The 16,740-nt window shown below is 51.1% G+C and overlaps 1 protein-coding gene across 2 annotated transcripts; it reads left to right on the plus strand.

The window, feature by feature from the left end:
• Positions 1-1,906: 1,906 nt before the first annotated feature.
• Positions 1,907-4,622, plus strand: LOC128820904 (olfactory receptor 14A16-like). Of its 2 annotated transcripts, XM_054001745.1 has the most exons (3): positions 1,907-2,112; positions 2,413-3,345; positions 3,615-4,622. In XM_054001745.1, exon 3 carries the CDS (start codon positions 3,638-3,640, stop codon positions 4,568-4,570), a length of 933 nt encoding a protein of 310 aa, XP_053857720.1. In that variant the 5' UTR covers positions 1,907-2,112; positions 2,413-3,345; positions 3,615-3,637; the 3' UTR covers positions 4,571-4,622. The 2 variants fall into 2 exon arrangements, with proteins under 2 accessions (XP_053857720.1, XP_053857719.1); XM_054001744.1 differs by lacking the exon at positions 2,413-3,345.
• Positions 4,623-16,740: the final 12,118 nt, after the last annotated feature.

Raw genomic sequence — 16,740 nt, forward strand, 5'->3', positions numbered from 1 at the left:
ACCTGGCCTTTGGCCCTGGCCCTGGCGTTTGCTGCTGGTTCTGCGGCGCCTGAGCGGCCAGCGCGGCACAGGGCAGGTGGCCGTGGCACAAGCCCCCAGCACGGGATCCCCTCTGGCTCTGGGCAGTGACAGCAGCCCTGAGCAAGGGGCCCAGGGCAGGTTTCCATGGCAACCAACCATCACAACGCCTCCAGGCCTTGGTTGCCGTGGCACCAAACTAAGGAACGGGTCCCTGTGGCCGTGGCCGTGGCACCTGGCGGCACCAACGAGTGTCACTGCAATTGCACCTCCTTGGAGGCAGCTTGGTCTTGGCACACCCTTGAGGAGGGTGTCTGTTTTTAGTGGGCAACTTGGGAGATTTAGATTGCTTAAAAAAGAAGAAGAAAACCCTTCTTTGGCTGTGTGCAATGAGTTCTCCAAGCAAAGCAGGCCCCAGATGAGGAAGGAGAGGCAAGATGGGTTGGGGAATGTGGAGCAAGGTTGTTCCCACTGGGTCACATCTCAAGGCACAGCTTCTCTGAGCAGGCCAGACCTTCTTAAGAGAATCCCTGGGTCACTATGAATCACTGAATACTGCAATCACCTCTGCTAGAAAGAGAACAGTAATGAAATATACCCGTTAAAATAGGAATAAATATTTCTTAGAAGCTCTTGAAATAGTTCTCCATAACTGTAGTAGGAAAACTTACTGATGAACTGCACCAGGCCAGAGGGAAATCCAGGCAGAGCCATGGCTTATCCGGACTTGCTTGATCCTTATGAGCCCCGTGGTGCATTTGGAGCTGAGCCCTGGAACCTCAGGGCCCGAGAGGAGATTGCACAAACCTTTCCAGGAGTCCAAGGCAGAAGAAAAGCCCAAAGTGTCTCAAAGCATTAATGGGACCCACTGAGGTCCTTCCCCAACATAGGCTCCTCATGAACTCCTTGGAGGAGAGAACTGGAGGCCAGGATGGCACAAAAACCTCTCAGACACTCAAAATGGCACAAAAAAACTCTCAGTATGGAAAGGAAAATCCAAAGTACCTTAAAAATCTTGAGCCCCACTGAGTGTCAGTGCAAAGCTCTCAAGGGACTCGTTAAAGCAGATAATTGGGGCCATGATTGCACAAACCTCTCAGAGAGTCTGTATCTAAAGGGAAACACCAAGTACCTTAAAATGACTGAGTACCTTGAAGCATTAATGAGCCCCACTGAGTGTTGTTCCTGACAAAGCCTCTCCAGGGACTAATTACAGCAGATAATTGGAGGCCATGATTGCACAAAGCTCTCAGAGACTCCAAGGCAAAAGCCAAAGCCAAAGTCCTTTGAAAAACCTGCAGTCCCTGGGAGCATTGTGGAGCCCCCAGGGCCATTCCTGAGCAAGGCTCCCCAGGGACTCCTTCCAGCAGATCCTTGTGGCCACTGGGATGTGGGCTAGGGGGGGGATGCTGAGGGCAGGACAAGGGGCTGACAGTGGCCAGCCTGGCTGGGGCTGTGCCAGGAGGCCCCAGTGCCTCAGGACAAGGTGTCTCCTCACAGCCCTTGGTGGCACAGACCCTGCTGTGCCCCAGGCCACCAGGACTTGGCTTCTCTTTGTCCCCACCTGTCATCAGTGCCTCCAGTTCTCTGCTCTGCCTGGAGCCTGGGGACACTTTCTCAGTCGTGTCCCTCAGTGGGACCCATTAAAAGTCAAAGAAACTTTGGAGTTGGATTCTGACTTGTAGTTCTGGAGAGGTTTCTTCAGCTCCCTCTCAGGGCCTGATGTTCAGGGCCTGAGCACAAAGCCCCAGAGGGTCATTCAAGTCCTTGTGCAGTGTCTGTGCTGCTGAGCTGGGCCGAGCTCCTGGCACAGAGGGTGAGCCTGGCAACCAAGAAGAGCTTCAAAAGCACATTTCTCTTGATGAGCAGCTCTTCTCCCAGTCCAGCAGGGCTGGGGCACTGCCTGCAGCCAGCCCGGGCACAGCCCAGAGGCACAGAGAGCTTCAATCAGTCAGGGCTGGGAAGGTGCTGAGAAGTGCCTGGGGCAGAATCACTGCCAGCCCTTGGCACAGGAACCTCTGGCTGCAGGACAAGGCAGCTGCAGCTCCTGCAGTGATCTCCTCAAGCTGGAACATCCCAATGCCCACAGACCCTGTGAGTACAACTCTGAGTATTTCTGGTGCAGGACAGGTGAAATGCTCATGAAGCTCTGACATGCTGAGGGGTTTGGATCACTCATAGAATATTTCCAAGACAAGGATTTTGATAAAAATGAGGAAATTTCTAAAGTTTTGGCATTCAATTTCCTAGTGTTGGAGAATGGCAAGGAGGGGGGATAAATATTAAACGTTGATTATGAATTATTAATTGTGAATTTTGGCAAGTGCCTGCGACATCCAAACTGTTACTTTTAGTGATCAATAGGTTCACAGGAGATCCCTAATGTGCTTTCAGCCACTCTGCCCATGGACAGCAGCAGCATCACCTCTGCTGGAGCCATCAGGCTCAGTCTGAGCTGTCCTTTCTCCAAGCTGCAAACAGAAGCTGCCCCCAGCCAGTGCCCTGCAAACAGGCAGGGTTCTGTCAGGCCAAGGAGAGTGCACAGAGATCTGGGGTCTGTGAGTGCTGGCACGGAGAGGTCAGGAACAGGGAAACACCTGCAGGAGGAAAATCTCCAGGAAGCAGAGAGAAGATCAGGCAAGGAGAGAGAACAAAACCCAGAAGTGCTGTGGCAGGGAGAGTTTAGAGATGTGCAGAGGATCCCCTCCAGTGCAGCCCCTCCCTCTGCACAAGCCCCCTCCCTCCTGTGCCCCCAGCCAAGCCTCTGCCCTCAGGGCCGGGGCTCCAAGGCGTGCAGCCCCTCCTGTGCAGGCAGAGCTGCAGCAGAGCCGTGGGGCAGCTCTGCAGCCCCGGGCCCAGTTCCCTCTGCAGAGCACAGGGCTGGGAGCAGCTGCCCGGCACTGGGGGCTCTGGCAGGGGGCACAGCTGGCTCAGGGTGACACAGCTGTCCCCAGGGCCCGGCTCTGGGCAATGCTGGCAGTGCAGCCAGGGAAGGAGCTGCATCTCCCTTCATCCAATGCCATCAGAAGGATTCTTGGAAGTCTCCCTGAGATTTCAGTCCAAGCTGGGAGCTCCAATCCAGGATGCAAACCTGTCCTAGAGCATCTCTGAGTTATAAGATTGATGGGGAAAGACAGAGGTGTTGTGACACTGAAAATGTTGCTGGGTTGGTGAAATGAGCAATGTGAGTCCTTGGCTACAAATGTGGAGCTGGGCTGTGGTGGATCCATCTGTTCTCAGCAGTACCTGGTGACATTTTAGGGGAAGTAGGAGAATGTGATCACCCTCCACCTGAGAGAGGTTAAAGCCCCGAGAAAGTCTGAACAGGTCAGAATGACAGACCATCTCCCCTCACTCTCCTCTCATCACTTTGCCTCACACAACTTGCTCTGTTCTCCCTGGGGAAGCAGAAATGCAGAGATTTTGATATACAAGAATACTAGGAAAAATATTGGGGAGCTTATAAAGAAAACCCCAGAACTCTTAAACACAGATTTGTGTCCGTGTGTGCTACAGAGGAGGGTGTATGGGAAATGGCTTTGATTTTGGTTACAGGTATCTCCTCTAGCTCTTCCCTGTCCTTTCTCCATGAACAGGTCCCCCTGTGCAGCCACAGCAAATGTCCAACAGCAGCTCCATCAGCCACTTCCTCCTGCTGGCACTGGCAGAGACGCGGCAGCTGCAGCTCCTGCACTTCTGCCTCTTGCTGGGCATCTCCCTGGCTGCCCTCCTGGGCAACGGCCTCATCATCAGCGCCGGAGCCTGCGGCCACCACCTGCACACGCCCAGGTTCTTCTTCCTGCTCAACCTGGCCCTCAGCCACCTGGGCTCCATCTGCACCACTGTCCCCAAAGCCATGCACAATTCCCTCTGGGACACCAGCACCATCTCCTACTCAGCATGTGCTGCACAGCTTTTTTTCTTTCTGTTCTTCATTGGAGCAGAGTATTTCCTCCTGACCATCATGTCCTACGACTGCTTCATGTCCATCTGCAAACCCCTGCACTACGGGACCCTCCTGGGCAGCAGAGCTTGTGCCCACATGGCAGCAGCTGCCTGGGCCACTGCCTTTCTCAATGCTCTGCTGCTCATGGCCAATACATTTTCCCTGCCCCTGTGCCAGGGCAATGCCCTGGGCCAGTTCTTCTGTGAAATCCCACACATCCTCAAGCTCTCCTGTTCCAAATCCTACCTCAGGGAACATTGGGTTCTTGTGGTTACAGCCACTTTATCCTTGTGTTGTTTTGTGTTCATTGTTTTCTCCTATGTGCAGATCTTCAGGGCTGTGCTGAGGATCCCCTCTCAGCAGGGACGGCACAAAGCCTTTTCCACCTGCCTCCCTCACCTGGCCGTGGTCTCTCTGTTCCTCAGCACTGCCATGTTTGCTCACCTGAAGCCACCCTCCATCTCCTCCCCATCCCTGGATCTGGCCCTGTCAGTTCTGTACTCGGTGGTGCCTCCAGCCCTGAACCCCCTCATCTACAGCCTGAGGAACCAGGAGCTCAAGGCTGCAGTGTGGAGACTGATGACTGGATGCATTCAGGAACATTAAACTTCTGGGCAATTCGCCAAATCACTTCAAATAAAAGTAATCTTTGATTCTTCTTGTTGGTTTCGTTTTGGAGGTTTGTTTTCTTCATTTTTTTTTTTCAATATTGTCCACAAAGTAATGTCTTTGTTTGTGCCATTTCTCATTTTGTTTCTCTCCACCTTCCCTGCAGCCACAGACTGTGTCAATGAGGGGCTGCGCTCTTGGTGTCTTCAAAGGAACTCAAGGATCTGCCAGCAAAGTTTTCTGCAGAGATGCCCTTTTGTTGCCTTCTCTGGGGCTGCAGCAGCAATGTCTGTGTGCAGAGCTGGGGGCAGATCAGTGCTGGCACAGCAGCTGTGCCCAGCAGCAGCAGCAGCACTTGGTGTTGCCAGTGCTGCTCCCGTGGCCCTGCCCCGCTGCCCTGGTGGCCCTGGTGTTGCTGCAGGGCCTGAGTGCTCTCGGGGCCGGGCACAGTCCTGGGGGTGGCAGTGCCAGGGCTGCAGCAGGGACAGGCCATGGGCACTGCTGGGGCAGCGCTGACACCGCAGGTCAGGGCCTGGGGGCTCCAGGCTCCTTGCCCAGGCTCTCTCAAGAACACAGCCAGGCCAATGCTCAGCACAGAAAACCCCCGTCAGCAGCCCCAGGCTGGCCGTGGGCAGGCTGGGGGCAAACAGCACGGCTGGTGCCCTGCCAGGGCCCTGGGGGAGATGGGAAGGAGCAGCAGAGCAGGGGCTGATCCATCCCCACTGTGCTGGACAGCCCAGGGCAGCGTCCCAGAGCGTCCTCATGGAGCTGCCAACAACAAATCCCCCCTCTGCAGCCCTGGCCTCTCCCCCAGCTCACACAGGTGCCCCATCCTTGCAGGCACAGACACGGCAGCGCTGGCTCAGGAGCCCCTGTTTGCACTGCACACAGCAGGTGGGAGCACCCCGGTGCTGGTGCTGTGGGGACATGAACCTGAGGGAGCACAAATGCCATCAGCCCCTGGGGCCAGGATGGGCTGGGGGATGCCAGGGAAACCACTAAATTGCGGGCCCAGAACTGGACACAGCACTCGAGGTGCTGCCCAACCAGTGCCCAGTACAGGGGAAGAATCACTGCCCTGCTCCTGCTGGCCACACCATTCCTGATCCAGGCCAGGAGCCATTGGCCTTCTTGGCCACCTGGGCACACTGCTGGCTCATGTCCAGCCTGCTGTCCATCAGTGCCCCCAGGTCCCTTTCTGCCTGGCTGCCCTCCAGCCCCTCTGTCCCCAGCCTGTAGCTCTGCAGGGGTTTTTGTGGCCAAAGTGCAGGACCCGGCACTTGGTCTTGTTAAACCTCACCTTGTTGGACCTGGATCCAGCCTGTCCAGGTCCCTCTGCAGAGCCCTCCTACCCTCCAGCACATCCACACTCACACCCAGCTTGGTGTCATCTGCAAATTTCCTGATGGTGGATTCAGTCCCCTCATGCAGATCATCAATGCAGACATTGAAATCCACGCTGGCTGGCTCTGATCCCTCGGCCATCCTGTGGGTGCCCTGTGATGGCACTCAGGGTGATCTGTTCCAGAACCTTGCCGGGCACCGAGGTCAGGCTGACAGGCCTGCAGTTCCCCAGATCCTCCTTCCAGCCCTTCTTGGGGATGGGCTCACACTGGCACCTCCAGTCCTCTGGGGTCTCCCTGGTGAGCCAGGACTGATGAGAAATGATGGAGAGCAGCTTGGGGAGCTCATCCACCAGCTCCCTCATCCCCCTAGGATGGATCCCATCTGGTGCCAGAGACACCTGTGAGCATCTGAGTGGCTCAGCAGGTCCCCAGCTGCTCCCTCCTGGATTCCAGGGAGCTGTTCTGCTCCCTGTCCCCATCCACCAGCTCAGGAGAACACTTGTCCTGAGCATGACCTGTCCTAATGTTGAAAACTGGGGCAAAGAAGGCGTTAAGCAGCTCAGCTTTTCCTTATCATTAGGTACTTTATTCCCCACTGCATCCAATAAAGAGTAGAAGTTCTACTTATCCCTCCTTTTGCTATTAGTTTATTTTTAAACCACTTGTTATTCTTTTTCTCAGAAGTGGCCAGCTTAAGCTCTAATTGACCTTTCACCACTCTACTTTCTGCACGACCTAACAACATCCTGAGAGATTTCCTGACATGCCTGATCTTCTCTCCAAAGTTGATGCACCCTCTTTTTTCCTGAGTTCCCACAAAAGCTCCATGCACAGACAGAACAGTCCCTTTTCCTCGCTGGCTCAACTTCGGCACAGAGGGACAGGCTGCTCCTTCCCCCTTAGGATTTCTTTCTTGAGATGTGTCCATCCTTCCTGGACCTCTTTGTTTTTAAGGGCTGCTTCCCTGAAAGAATCAGTACTTGATTCGCTACTCTCCAAATCTGCATCCTGAATAAGCCCAGGTCTGCCCTCCGTAATTCCTGTGTAGAAGTTTGGTTGATGCCCCTCCTTCTTTCACAGAACATTGAAAACTTGATTGTTTCATGGTCACTGTGCCCCAGGCAGCCTCTGAGCACCACATTTGCCACCAGCCCTTCTCTGTTTGTGAACAGCAGGAGACAGAGCTTTCCTTGGGAGTGGGAGTTACCAAAAATTCGGTAAAACAGAAAACTCCTTAACCCCAATGTAGCATTAGGAAGCAGCATTCTTTATTCAGCCGGATGCATGGGGGAGAGCTCCTCCCAAAGCCAAGCATGCTGAGTGCAGGAAAGTTTCTGTTCATATTCTGTATTTTGCACACATATTCATTGATTGTCCGGGACTAAACACACAGATGATAATCATTTCCCCAAAATCATCAACACATTTCCCCTCCCATTTTGCATGCCTTCTTCTGTCCTGGGGGGTCTCTCTGGTGGTCCCTGGTGGTCGTGGACCCCAATGTTCCCATCAGCCTGGCTGAGCTGGCAGGACACTGAGGCTGGTGAATTTCAGTTCCCCTTCTCACACAATGGGCATTATGTGTGGTTTCCATAGGCCCGGGGTTTTGCAGAACGAGCATTGTGTGTGCTCAGCAGGTGGAGACAATTTATCATCTGGGAACATAAGGTCACAGAGTGGGATATGACACCACAGAGTGGGTTATGTGAGGTCATCACGCAACTATGGTATCATAGGCTGTCTCTGTGACATCACAGAGTCAGCTGTGACATCACAGGGCAGAGGTCTGACATCACAGAGCAGGCTATGACATCACAGAACAGGCTGTGACATTCGAGACCAGCTGTGTGACAGTAGAGAAAGGTAGAGGAATTTCTCATGGAACTAGGGCATGATATCCTTGACGGCATTTCTTTGCAGGAACTGGACAACCCTGGCCTGCAGATTACGGAGATACTTTAGTTACTTTAGAAGTATTTAGGACATCCTTGGAAAGACAATAAGCTTTGTATGAATACAATAGTCTATGCTGGATGCTGAAAACTGTCACGTACTATAACCAGATCAGACACTTGTAGTGTAACAGCCAATCAATAGGTGACTTGTAGATGTAATCATATGACCTTAACCAATGAATGTTAATTAGCTATTGTATGATGTAAGGCAGTAAGGTATAAAATATGGATAAATTAGACCATAAAGGAGGAGGACATGTAGCCATAGTGGTTTGAGTGTCATTACTCCGTCCGGCTCTCCGTGGGACCCCCTTCATACTGGCACCATGAACAGGGACTCCTTTGCTTAAATGCAGATCACTTACATGCGGAAGGCTCCCAAGCATCAGGCAAGCACCTGATTTGGGAACCGGAGAGCTGGAGGCAGGAGAGGCCTGGTAGGCAAACGCAAGAGCAGAGTCCGGAGCTTGAGCGGCCGATCAAGCCCCTGCCAAGGTAAGACCAGGAGGGAATTAGACGCGGCAGTTAAATTACTGACAACTATCCTCTCAAAGAGAGGTGAGGACACCAAAGAAGAAGAAGTAATAGCCCTAATAAAATGGGCATGTAAAAAAGGAAAGCTTTCTGAACCTGCCTTGCTCTTTAGTGAACCTGAGTGGCAAGAGGTAGGAAACTACCTCCGGGATATCATGATAGAAGGTGGAAAAAATGGAAAAGAAGCAAGGGAGTTAGGAGTTACTTGGAAATCTATCACCAATACTTCAGAGACTATGAAAGCTGAGAAAAAGGTAGCTGCCGCAGCCATTGAGGATTTGGGAGGCAATGTGAATGGAACAAAGCAACAAGTTCCTTTCAAGCCATCACGTCTCGCTAACTTTTTTGGAGTTGGAAAGGTTCCCATGAAAGGAATCTCTGCCCCTGCTTGCTCTAATTTACAAGAGTTGCTAAATAATCCATCACAAAAAGAGGAGGTTGCCCCATCAGAGTCTGCTGCAGCTGGTCAAAAATGAGAAAAAGTAACTGATCCCCCTTCAAGAGAAGCCATAGATATGGAAGCAGTGCCTGAAGCAGCAGAAATAGAGGAAATTCCTGAGGCGGTGGGTGATGCAAGGCCGAAAAAGGCAGCTTCAGCTTGCGGGCAGAAAGGAGAAGAAAAGAATGCTGCCCTTCCCTGTGCCCTCCTTTGCCTGACATAGCATCAGACCAATCTATGCTGTCGGCTGAGTCCGAGGGAGAGGAAAAAGATAGAGTTAGAAGGTCAAAGCGCTCTGAATCTAAGTACAAAGCTAAAAAGTCGGATTCTAATGACTCAATTCAAGAAGTGTTAAAGAAATTAGCAGAATTATCCATATGGCAGGAACAATTGGAAAAACGAACAGAGACTGTGTCAGTGCTAAAGACTATTCCGACACCCCTTTCAGTCCCAGTCCCTGTGACACCCCCTGAGGAGCCGACTGCTCCACCGATGCCCGGATGCCTTGCAATACCCCCGCAGGCACCAAGGCTGGAAAAAGATCCAATTCAACAGAGATGGTTGGGTGTGATTGGAGATGAAATCATAGAAGGTGAATGGCAGGCTGCCAGTTCTCTTGCTTGCCCTGCAATAGTCAGTAATAATTAAGCAAATTGGGAACCTCATGATTGGAAAATATTACAACCAGCAAAACAAGCAGTTCCTAGCCATGGTATTCGATCAGAAGCTACCCGACAAATTATTCTGTTTATTTTTACAGCAGATGTCCTTGCCCCTGCTGACTGTGCAAGAGTTGCTTCCCTTCTCCTCACTCTGTCTCAGTATTTGTTGTTTGAAAGAGAATGGAAAAGATTAGCAGTTGAAGAAGCAAATAAACATTTAATAGTAGGAGACCCTCTGTATGGTATACAGGCAGACATGCTAACTGGGCAAGGACCCTATTCTAACACACAGGTTCAGCTACCATATCCTATCCAAATGCACCAAATTGCCCAGACTTTAGCCCAGTGAACTCTTTTGTCTGTACCTGATAAGAAAATCCTGCACCTTAGACCGCTGTCCGCCAAGGAAGAACAGAGCCCTGTGGACTATTCCTAGACCGTCTGTCAGCAGCAATAAAAGATAATGCAGATTTGCCTCCTGAACTCCAAGAACATATGTTCCGCACTCTCGCTTTTGAAGGAGCAAATGCCAGAACGAGAGCAATCCTGGCAACATTACCACAAGGGAGCCCAGTTGACAAAATGCTTATGAGAGCCACTCGGGCAGAACAGAATAATCAGACAGCCGCCTTCACGGCAGCGATGAAAGAAACATTAAAGGAACAAGGTCATGTAATTGCAGCTTCTCTGTCTGGAAACAGAGGCAAGCAAGCTAAAATAAAAGGTCAAAATAACAGAAAGATTAAAACTGCTTCCGATGCGGTGAATTTGGGCATATGCGGCGAACCTGTTCCAAAACTGTTTGGTGTCATGTGTGTAACTCTGACACTCATGCCACCGCTGCCTGTACTCACAAACCGTCAAGAAACATGCAGAGCAGCGCGACCTGTCTCCGCACAAAGACACAAGTACAGACCCCTTCAACCCAACACAGCCCTTCGACACAGATGAAAAATACGGTTTCCAATACCAGCGCGTCCCAGCCACCCGAGGGAGTCTCGGAGTGGACGTGGCAACCACAGTAGAGGTAACCCTGAGCAACAAAGAGGTAACATTGATTCCAGCTGAAGTAAAAGGCCCTGTGCTCCGGGCTGAGTCTCCAGCTGGAGGGCTTTTACTTGGCAGGTCGTCAACAAGCAAACAAGGAGTAATTGCATTACCCGAAGTAATAGATGCAGATTTCATAGGGCAAGTACAAACCATGGCCTGTGCTTTACAACCACCTGTAACAATTCCTAAAGGCAGCAAGATTGCACAAATACTTCCCTATGAAAACTTTCTTATACATTGAGAGTATTATGAAAAACTCAGAAAACAAGGCCAAGTAGCTAAAGTAAGAGGAAATAAAGGTTTTGGATCCTCTGGATATGGCGTGTTTTTCACATTGGACCTTAATCAAAGACCATATGTGAAAATTCAACTGAAAAAGGGCAGTCAACAAATTAGTTTAGAACCATTATTAGACTCTGGAGCAGATGTCACCATCATTAATCAACATATGTGGCCTCAGACATGGGAATTACAATCTCCAGTTGCCCAAGCAGTGGGGGTGGGAGGAGCAAAAGCACCAAAACAAAGTAAAGACTTAATTACTTTTCAGTTTGAAGACAGCCAAACAATTGTAATTAAACCTTATGTAATGCAACTTCCACACACTTTCCCAGGATTGATTGGACGGGATGTTTTGTCACAACTGGGACAGGTCCTGACAACAGATCAGCATTTTGGGCCACGGCCACTGGGCGGCAGCTGCCCATCCTAAAAATTACATGGTTAACTGAAAAGCCAGAGTGGGTGGACCAGTGGCCGATGACCTCAGAAAGGCTGCGCATTGCAGAAGAGTTAGTGCAGGAACAGCTAAAAGCAGGTCACATTCAACCTTCCACAAGCCCTTAGAACACTCCTATATTTGTCATCCTGAAAAAAATCTGGCAAGTGGAGACTTTTGCATGATTTACGAAAAGTTAATGATCACATGTTAGGTATGGGTGCACTGCAAAGTGGCCTTCCTGCTCCTACAATGATCCCACAAACTTGGCAAATAATAATAATAATAATAGACTTAAAGGACTGTTTTTTCACAATTCCTTTACACCCTGATAATACACAGAGGTTTGCATTTACTCTGCCATCTGTCAACCCTGCAGTACCTGCCAAACACTATGAATGGGTAGTTTTGCCCCAGCGGTCCAGAAAGAGTCCAAGTATGTGTCAAATCTTTGTGGATTGGGCACTTCAGCCTGTGCGAAAGCGATGGTCTCACATGCTCATTTATCACCCCATGGATGATATTTTGTTTGCTGCTGAATCTGCTTTAACAGATAGTGAATTCGAGTGGATCATCAACCATTTGCACTCCTGTGGACTGACTGTCGCCCCTGAAAAGGTCCAGCGTTCTGTACCATGGAAATACCTGGGCTGGCTCATCTCGGACGCTCAGATCAGGCCACAAAAGGTAACCATCACTGCACAGATCGGTACCCTGCATGATGCTCAAAGGCTTTTGGGAGACGTACAATGGGTTCGTAATCTAGTTGGCATCACCAGTGATGACCTCCTCCCCTTCCAGCCTTGGCTGCATGGCACCGAGGCACATAGTCCCCACACCTGTTCACCAGAACAACAGGCTGCCCTGGATGCAGTAGCTCGTAAGATTCAAACAGGATGGAGTAATCGCCGATTGCCAGATCAGCCATTATCTCTTCTGATCTGCAACGCCACCACTTCTCCCCTTGCCATTATCCTACAATGCCAAAAGAAAAAGGGGGAGGACACGGCCATCATTCTTGAGTGGGAGGTTTTGCCAATGCAACTATAGCATCGTATTTCGTGTCGGTCAGAAGCATTAGCAGCTTTGGTAAGGAAAAGGAGGGACAGAATCATTGAACTAGATGGAGCTGAGGCTGCAGACATCAGCAGCCCGGTCCGTGGAGATGATTTGGAATGGCTCCTGTGGCATTCGATTGAAGTGCAAGAAGCCTTGATAGGCTCTACAGGAACTGTACATAATAATCGACCAAAAGGGCCTCTTTGGAAGATGCTTGAACGATACGGGTCAAAAGGACACTCTGTTCTGAAAGGCCAGTCAAAGGGCCAACGGTGTTTACAGATGCAGGGTGAAAAATGAAGAAGGCTGCATGTGTGTGGCAATCAGAAAATCACTGGCAGAAGCACATCATCCTTGGGCAACAGAGACACAGCCTCCAAACCTTAGAACCGAAAGCCGTGTGCTGGGCTTTGGAAACTGGAAAGATACGCCTGTAAACATAGCATCAGATTCATTGTGTGTAGTCGGCGTAGTGCAGCGCATTGAAGATGCTTTGCTACGAGAAAGAAAAAATCAGCAGCTTGGTGAACTGTTTGTACAGTTACACACCACGCTTCAGCAAGGAGAGCAAGAATTCTGCATGATGCATATCAGAAGCCATCAGTGGAACATTAGATTAGACGAAGGCAATGCACGAGGAGATGAAGCAGTCAGTTGTTTTGCAATAACACCTCCAAGAAACAAATTGGAAGAAGCCTGAAACAGCCATGAAATTGTGAAAATGTGTGTCTTATGACTGGCTTTTCACAAATATTAAAATGAATATGATATGCGTAATAGTAGACAGTTATGCTGTATTAATTCTCTTGAGTAGTGTGTTAAATATAGTTTTAGGTTATAACATAATGTTAACATAGAAACTCTGCAATGTAAGATTTTTTACTAGCTCAAGAAAGGGATAAGATAATCAAGAAACTCTCCGCAGAGAGATAACAGTGACAGGACACAAAGAGTTACGGCCTCCTTATCGGAAAAGACAAACATTCTTCTACCTTCTCTCCATCTTTATGGAAGCACCAGGATGAAGGGGAAGAAGTTGACAAAAACCAGACAAGTTCTTAATTAGCAAGGAATTTATGCATCATATATGAGATAGATGAATATGCAACAGGCTGTTGCTTTTAAGGGTTATTCCTTTGTTCTCAAGGCATGTTTTTGGCAGCTTAGTGCCCAAGAACATCCTGATGTCTGTAATTCTTTGCTTTTAATTGTCTTGTAATTGTCCTAACTCTATATTTTTATTGCTCTAATTGTATTGCTATTTCTATAACCATTTTATTATTAATAAACTTTTAAAAATTCTGGAAACAAGTGATTGGCATTTTTCATGAAGTGTTTCATCCACATGCAAAATCATTGCATCGACAGAACAGAATCCCTTTGGCAGATGCAAAAGGAATTGTTCGTTCCTGTCCTCAGTGTAGTCATCGTGGTTCTGGTATAGGGTTTAAATAGGAGCTACAGCTGGAGTGCCTGTCCTGAAAGGACCTGAAGTCATTCAGCCTTGCCAGCTTTTCTTAAGAGTGTGTTGGTGTTCCCCAGGAAAGCTACACGTTTGGGGAAATGCCATTGGAGGAAAGGGGCTTGCTTCTCAAGGGAAGTGCTTCCCAGGGAGGCAGGTGCAAGTGTCCCCCTTTGTCTCTCTGTGGTCCTTTCAGTCTTTGAGGCTCGTTGCACTTGGCAGAGGGGCAGGGAAAGGGAGAAGGCTGTGAAGAGCAGGTTTGGCATCCGCCTGGACCTATGGAGACCAACCCAAGCACCTGCAGCAGGGTGTGTTCCCCCCTTTGGACAGAGGTGTGAGCAGGAGCGCCTCTGTCCAGCCGCGAGCCCCAAAGCTCTCTTTGAGAGCTGTGAATTAAAAGGCCTTTATGCATACACTTTTCACATCTTCCCTGTCTGCTGGGTTTCAACTCTTGGCAATATGCATTTGCCTCTTGCTTGGTGGATGCTGCTGTGGCCCAGGGCCAGCACAGAGCTGGGCTGTGTGGACCACGCAGCGTGGAGAGTCTTGTTTGATCTTGGTGTGTCCCTGGCCTCAGAAAAGGCAGGAAAGGTTTGCCTCCCAAGGTGTCCTGCTCATTGGCTCTCCCTGTGCATCTTGGAGAGAGCAAGGTAGGCATTTCTGGCAGCTGGGCATCAGCAGGCCTTAAAATGGGGCTGTGTTGTGGAGCGAGCCCAGCTGAGATACCCTGAGAGGAGCCCAGTGCTCCTTGCTCCCCTGTGCTGACACGTGAGCGTTTCTCTGGTTTCGGGATGACCCTGGCTGTGTCAGGGGGTGCTACGTGGACACGAGACAGCCGGTCCCGTCCCGCTGGATCCCAGCAGTGCCTCGCAGCAGTCCTGCATCCACGTCAGGATGCTGGCCAAGAGAGGTCCTGGAAGCTGAGGCAGCTGATTTTAAGCTGGTGCAGGTGCCTTCAGGTCAAGGCCAATGGTGTTCCCTCAGGATACAGCAGTCCTGAGGGGTCTCCCTTATTCAAAGAAATCGGCAGACAAATGCACTGTCTGCCAAAAGCCCTTTTACTGACCTGGCAGGAAGGCAGGGGTCTGCAGCCACTGAAATGTTTCTCCACCACCTATAAAGTTCAGGGGGCTGATGTAGGAATTGTATCAAACATACCATCCATCTTTACACTGCTGAGGTGATTCGATAGGCAGGGGGTTAGAAATACATTGTGTCAGATTGCTGTACTTGAAGCTGATGTCCAGGCCCTGGCCAGGAGCCGTCTCCATGCCCCAAAGCAGCACAGTCTTCCTCACGGCTTCCCTGCACAGGGCTGACTCCACACTTGCCCTTAGTTCTTCTGGTAGACTATGGCTAAAGCTTTTTGTCAAGTCACTCTCAGGTCAAGTTAGGCCTGCCAGGTTTTTCTTATGCTAACTGCTGCTAAGTACTTCGGTATGTCTGTGCTAATTACTTCCAAATCTTCACCTCCTCAGGCCATCCCAATTAATTTGGGAAGTTTGCAAATTTTTGGAACTACTTGAGTTGAACAATGGGAAGGAAAGCTTTCCTGAAGTGAGGATTCTTACTTGCCAGATTCTTCTGTGCCTTGGCCACTAAGGTATTTTTGTGCAGAAGGCAGTAACTTCAATGAGAAAATAATTTCAGCATGGAGTAAGAGCTTCTGACAGAGACCAAGTGTTGCCAGCAGTTGCTCCAGGTGCTCCTGCCAAGAGCCCCTGCAGGCAGGAGCGCAGCCCCCAATGCACGTGGGCTTTGGCTCCCTCTGGCACAGAAGCCCCCCATGGGCACAGGTCTCTGGGGCAGGAGAAGGGCACCAGCGCTGCCAGGGCCCGGGGGGTGGCAGGTCTGCTTGGGCAGGGACTCTGCCACACCTGCTGATGTCAGCGCTCCCCGGGCCCCAGGGGTCCAAGCAGCATTGGTGCTCTGGCCCACACGTTCCGTGTCTGTGTCACACCCGCGGGTTTAGGATGGCCACCAGCCGGGACGTGTCCCAAGGAGGCCGTGCCAGCTTCTGTGGAAGGCCCCGTGCCCTTCCCAGCACAGCTGCGTCGGCAGCCCTGGGGGCTCTGAGGCCTGGGGGGAGGAGGAGGAGGAGGACGGGGGGGAACGGGGGGAGGAAGAGGATGGAGAGGATGAAGGGATGAAGGCTTGGGAGGAGGAGGGGGAAGGACCGGGAAGAGGAAGAGGAGGAGGAGGAGGATGAAGGAGCAGGAGGAAGAGGATGGAGAGGATGAAGGGATAAAGGCTCGAGAAGAGGAGGAGGAAGGGGGGGGGGGGATGAAGGACCAGGATGGAGGAGGAGGAGGATGAGGATGGAGGGGATGAAGAGATGAAGGCTCAGGAGGAGGAGGAGGATGAGGATGGAGGGGATGAAGGCTCGGGATGGGGGGGAGAGGATGGAGAGGAGGAGGAGGAGGGGATGAAGGCGCGGGAGGAGGAGGATGGAGGGGATGAAGATCTGGGGGGAGGAGGAGGAGGAGGAAGAGGAGGAGGAAGATGTGGCAGCGGGAAGGGAGGAAGAGTGGGAGGAGGAGGAGGAGGAGGAGCGGGAGGAGGAGGAAGGCCCGGGAGGAGGGACTGGGGAGAGGAGGAGGAGCGGGAGGAAGGCCTGGGAGGAGGAGGAGAAGAAGGAGGATGGAGAGGAGGAAGAGGAAGATGAAGAAAGCGAGGGGATGAAGAAAAGGAGGAGGAGGAAGATGAAGGAGACCCCGGGGGGGAGGAAAAGGAGGAGCAGCGCGAGGAGGAGGAGGAAGATGCGGGAAGGGAGGAAGGCTCGGGAAGAGGAGGAGGAAGATGAAGAGGAAGGCGTGGGCATGCGGAGCCAGGAGGAAGAGGATGGAGCTGGGAGGGGATGAAGGCTTGGGAGGAGGAGGAGGAGGAGGGAAAAGCGAGGTGAGGAAGAGGAAGGAGCCGCGGGGAGGAGGAAGATGAAGGCT

Source organism: Vidua macroura, chromosome 32 (assembly GCF_024509145.1).
Source record: "Vidua macroura isolate BioBank_ID:100142 chromosome 32, ASM2450914v1, whole genome shotgun sequence".
In the NCBI taxonomy this organism is placed as follows: Eukaryota; Metazoa; Chordata; class Aves; order Passeriformes; family Viduidae; genus Vidua; species Vidua macroura.

Excerpts from the sequence above, each read along its gene's own strand:
- LOC128820904 (XM_054001745.1), top strand. The coding sequence starts at position 3,638 with ATGTCCAACAGCAGCTCCATCAGCCACTTCCTCCTGCTGGCACTGGCA.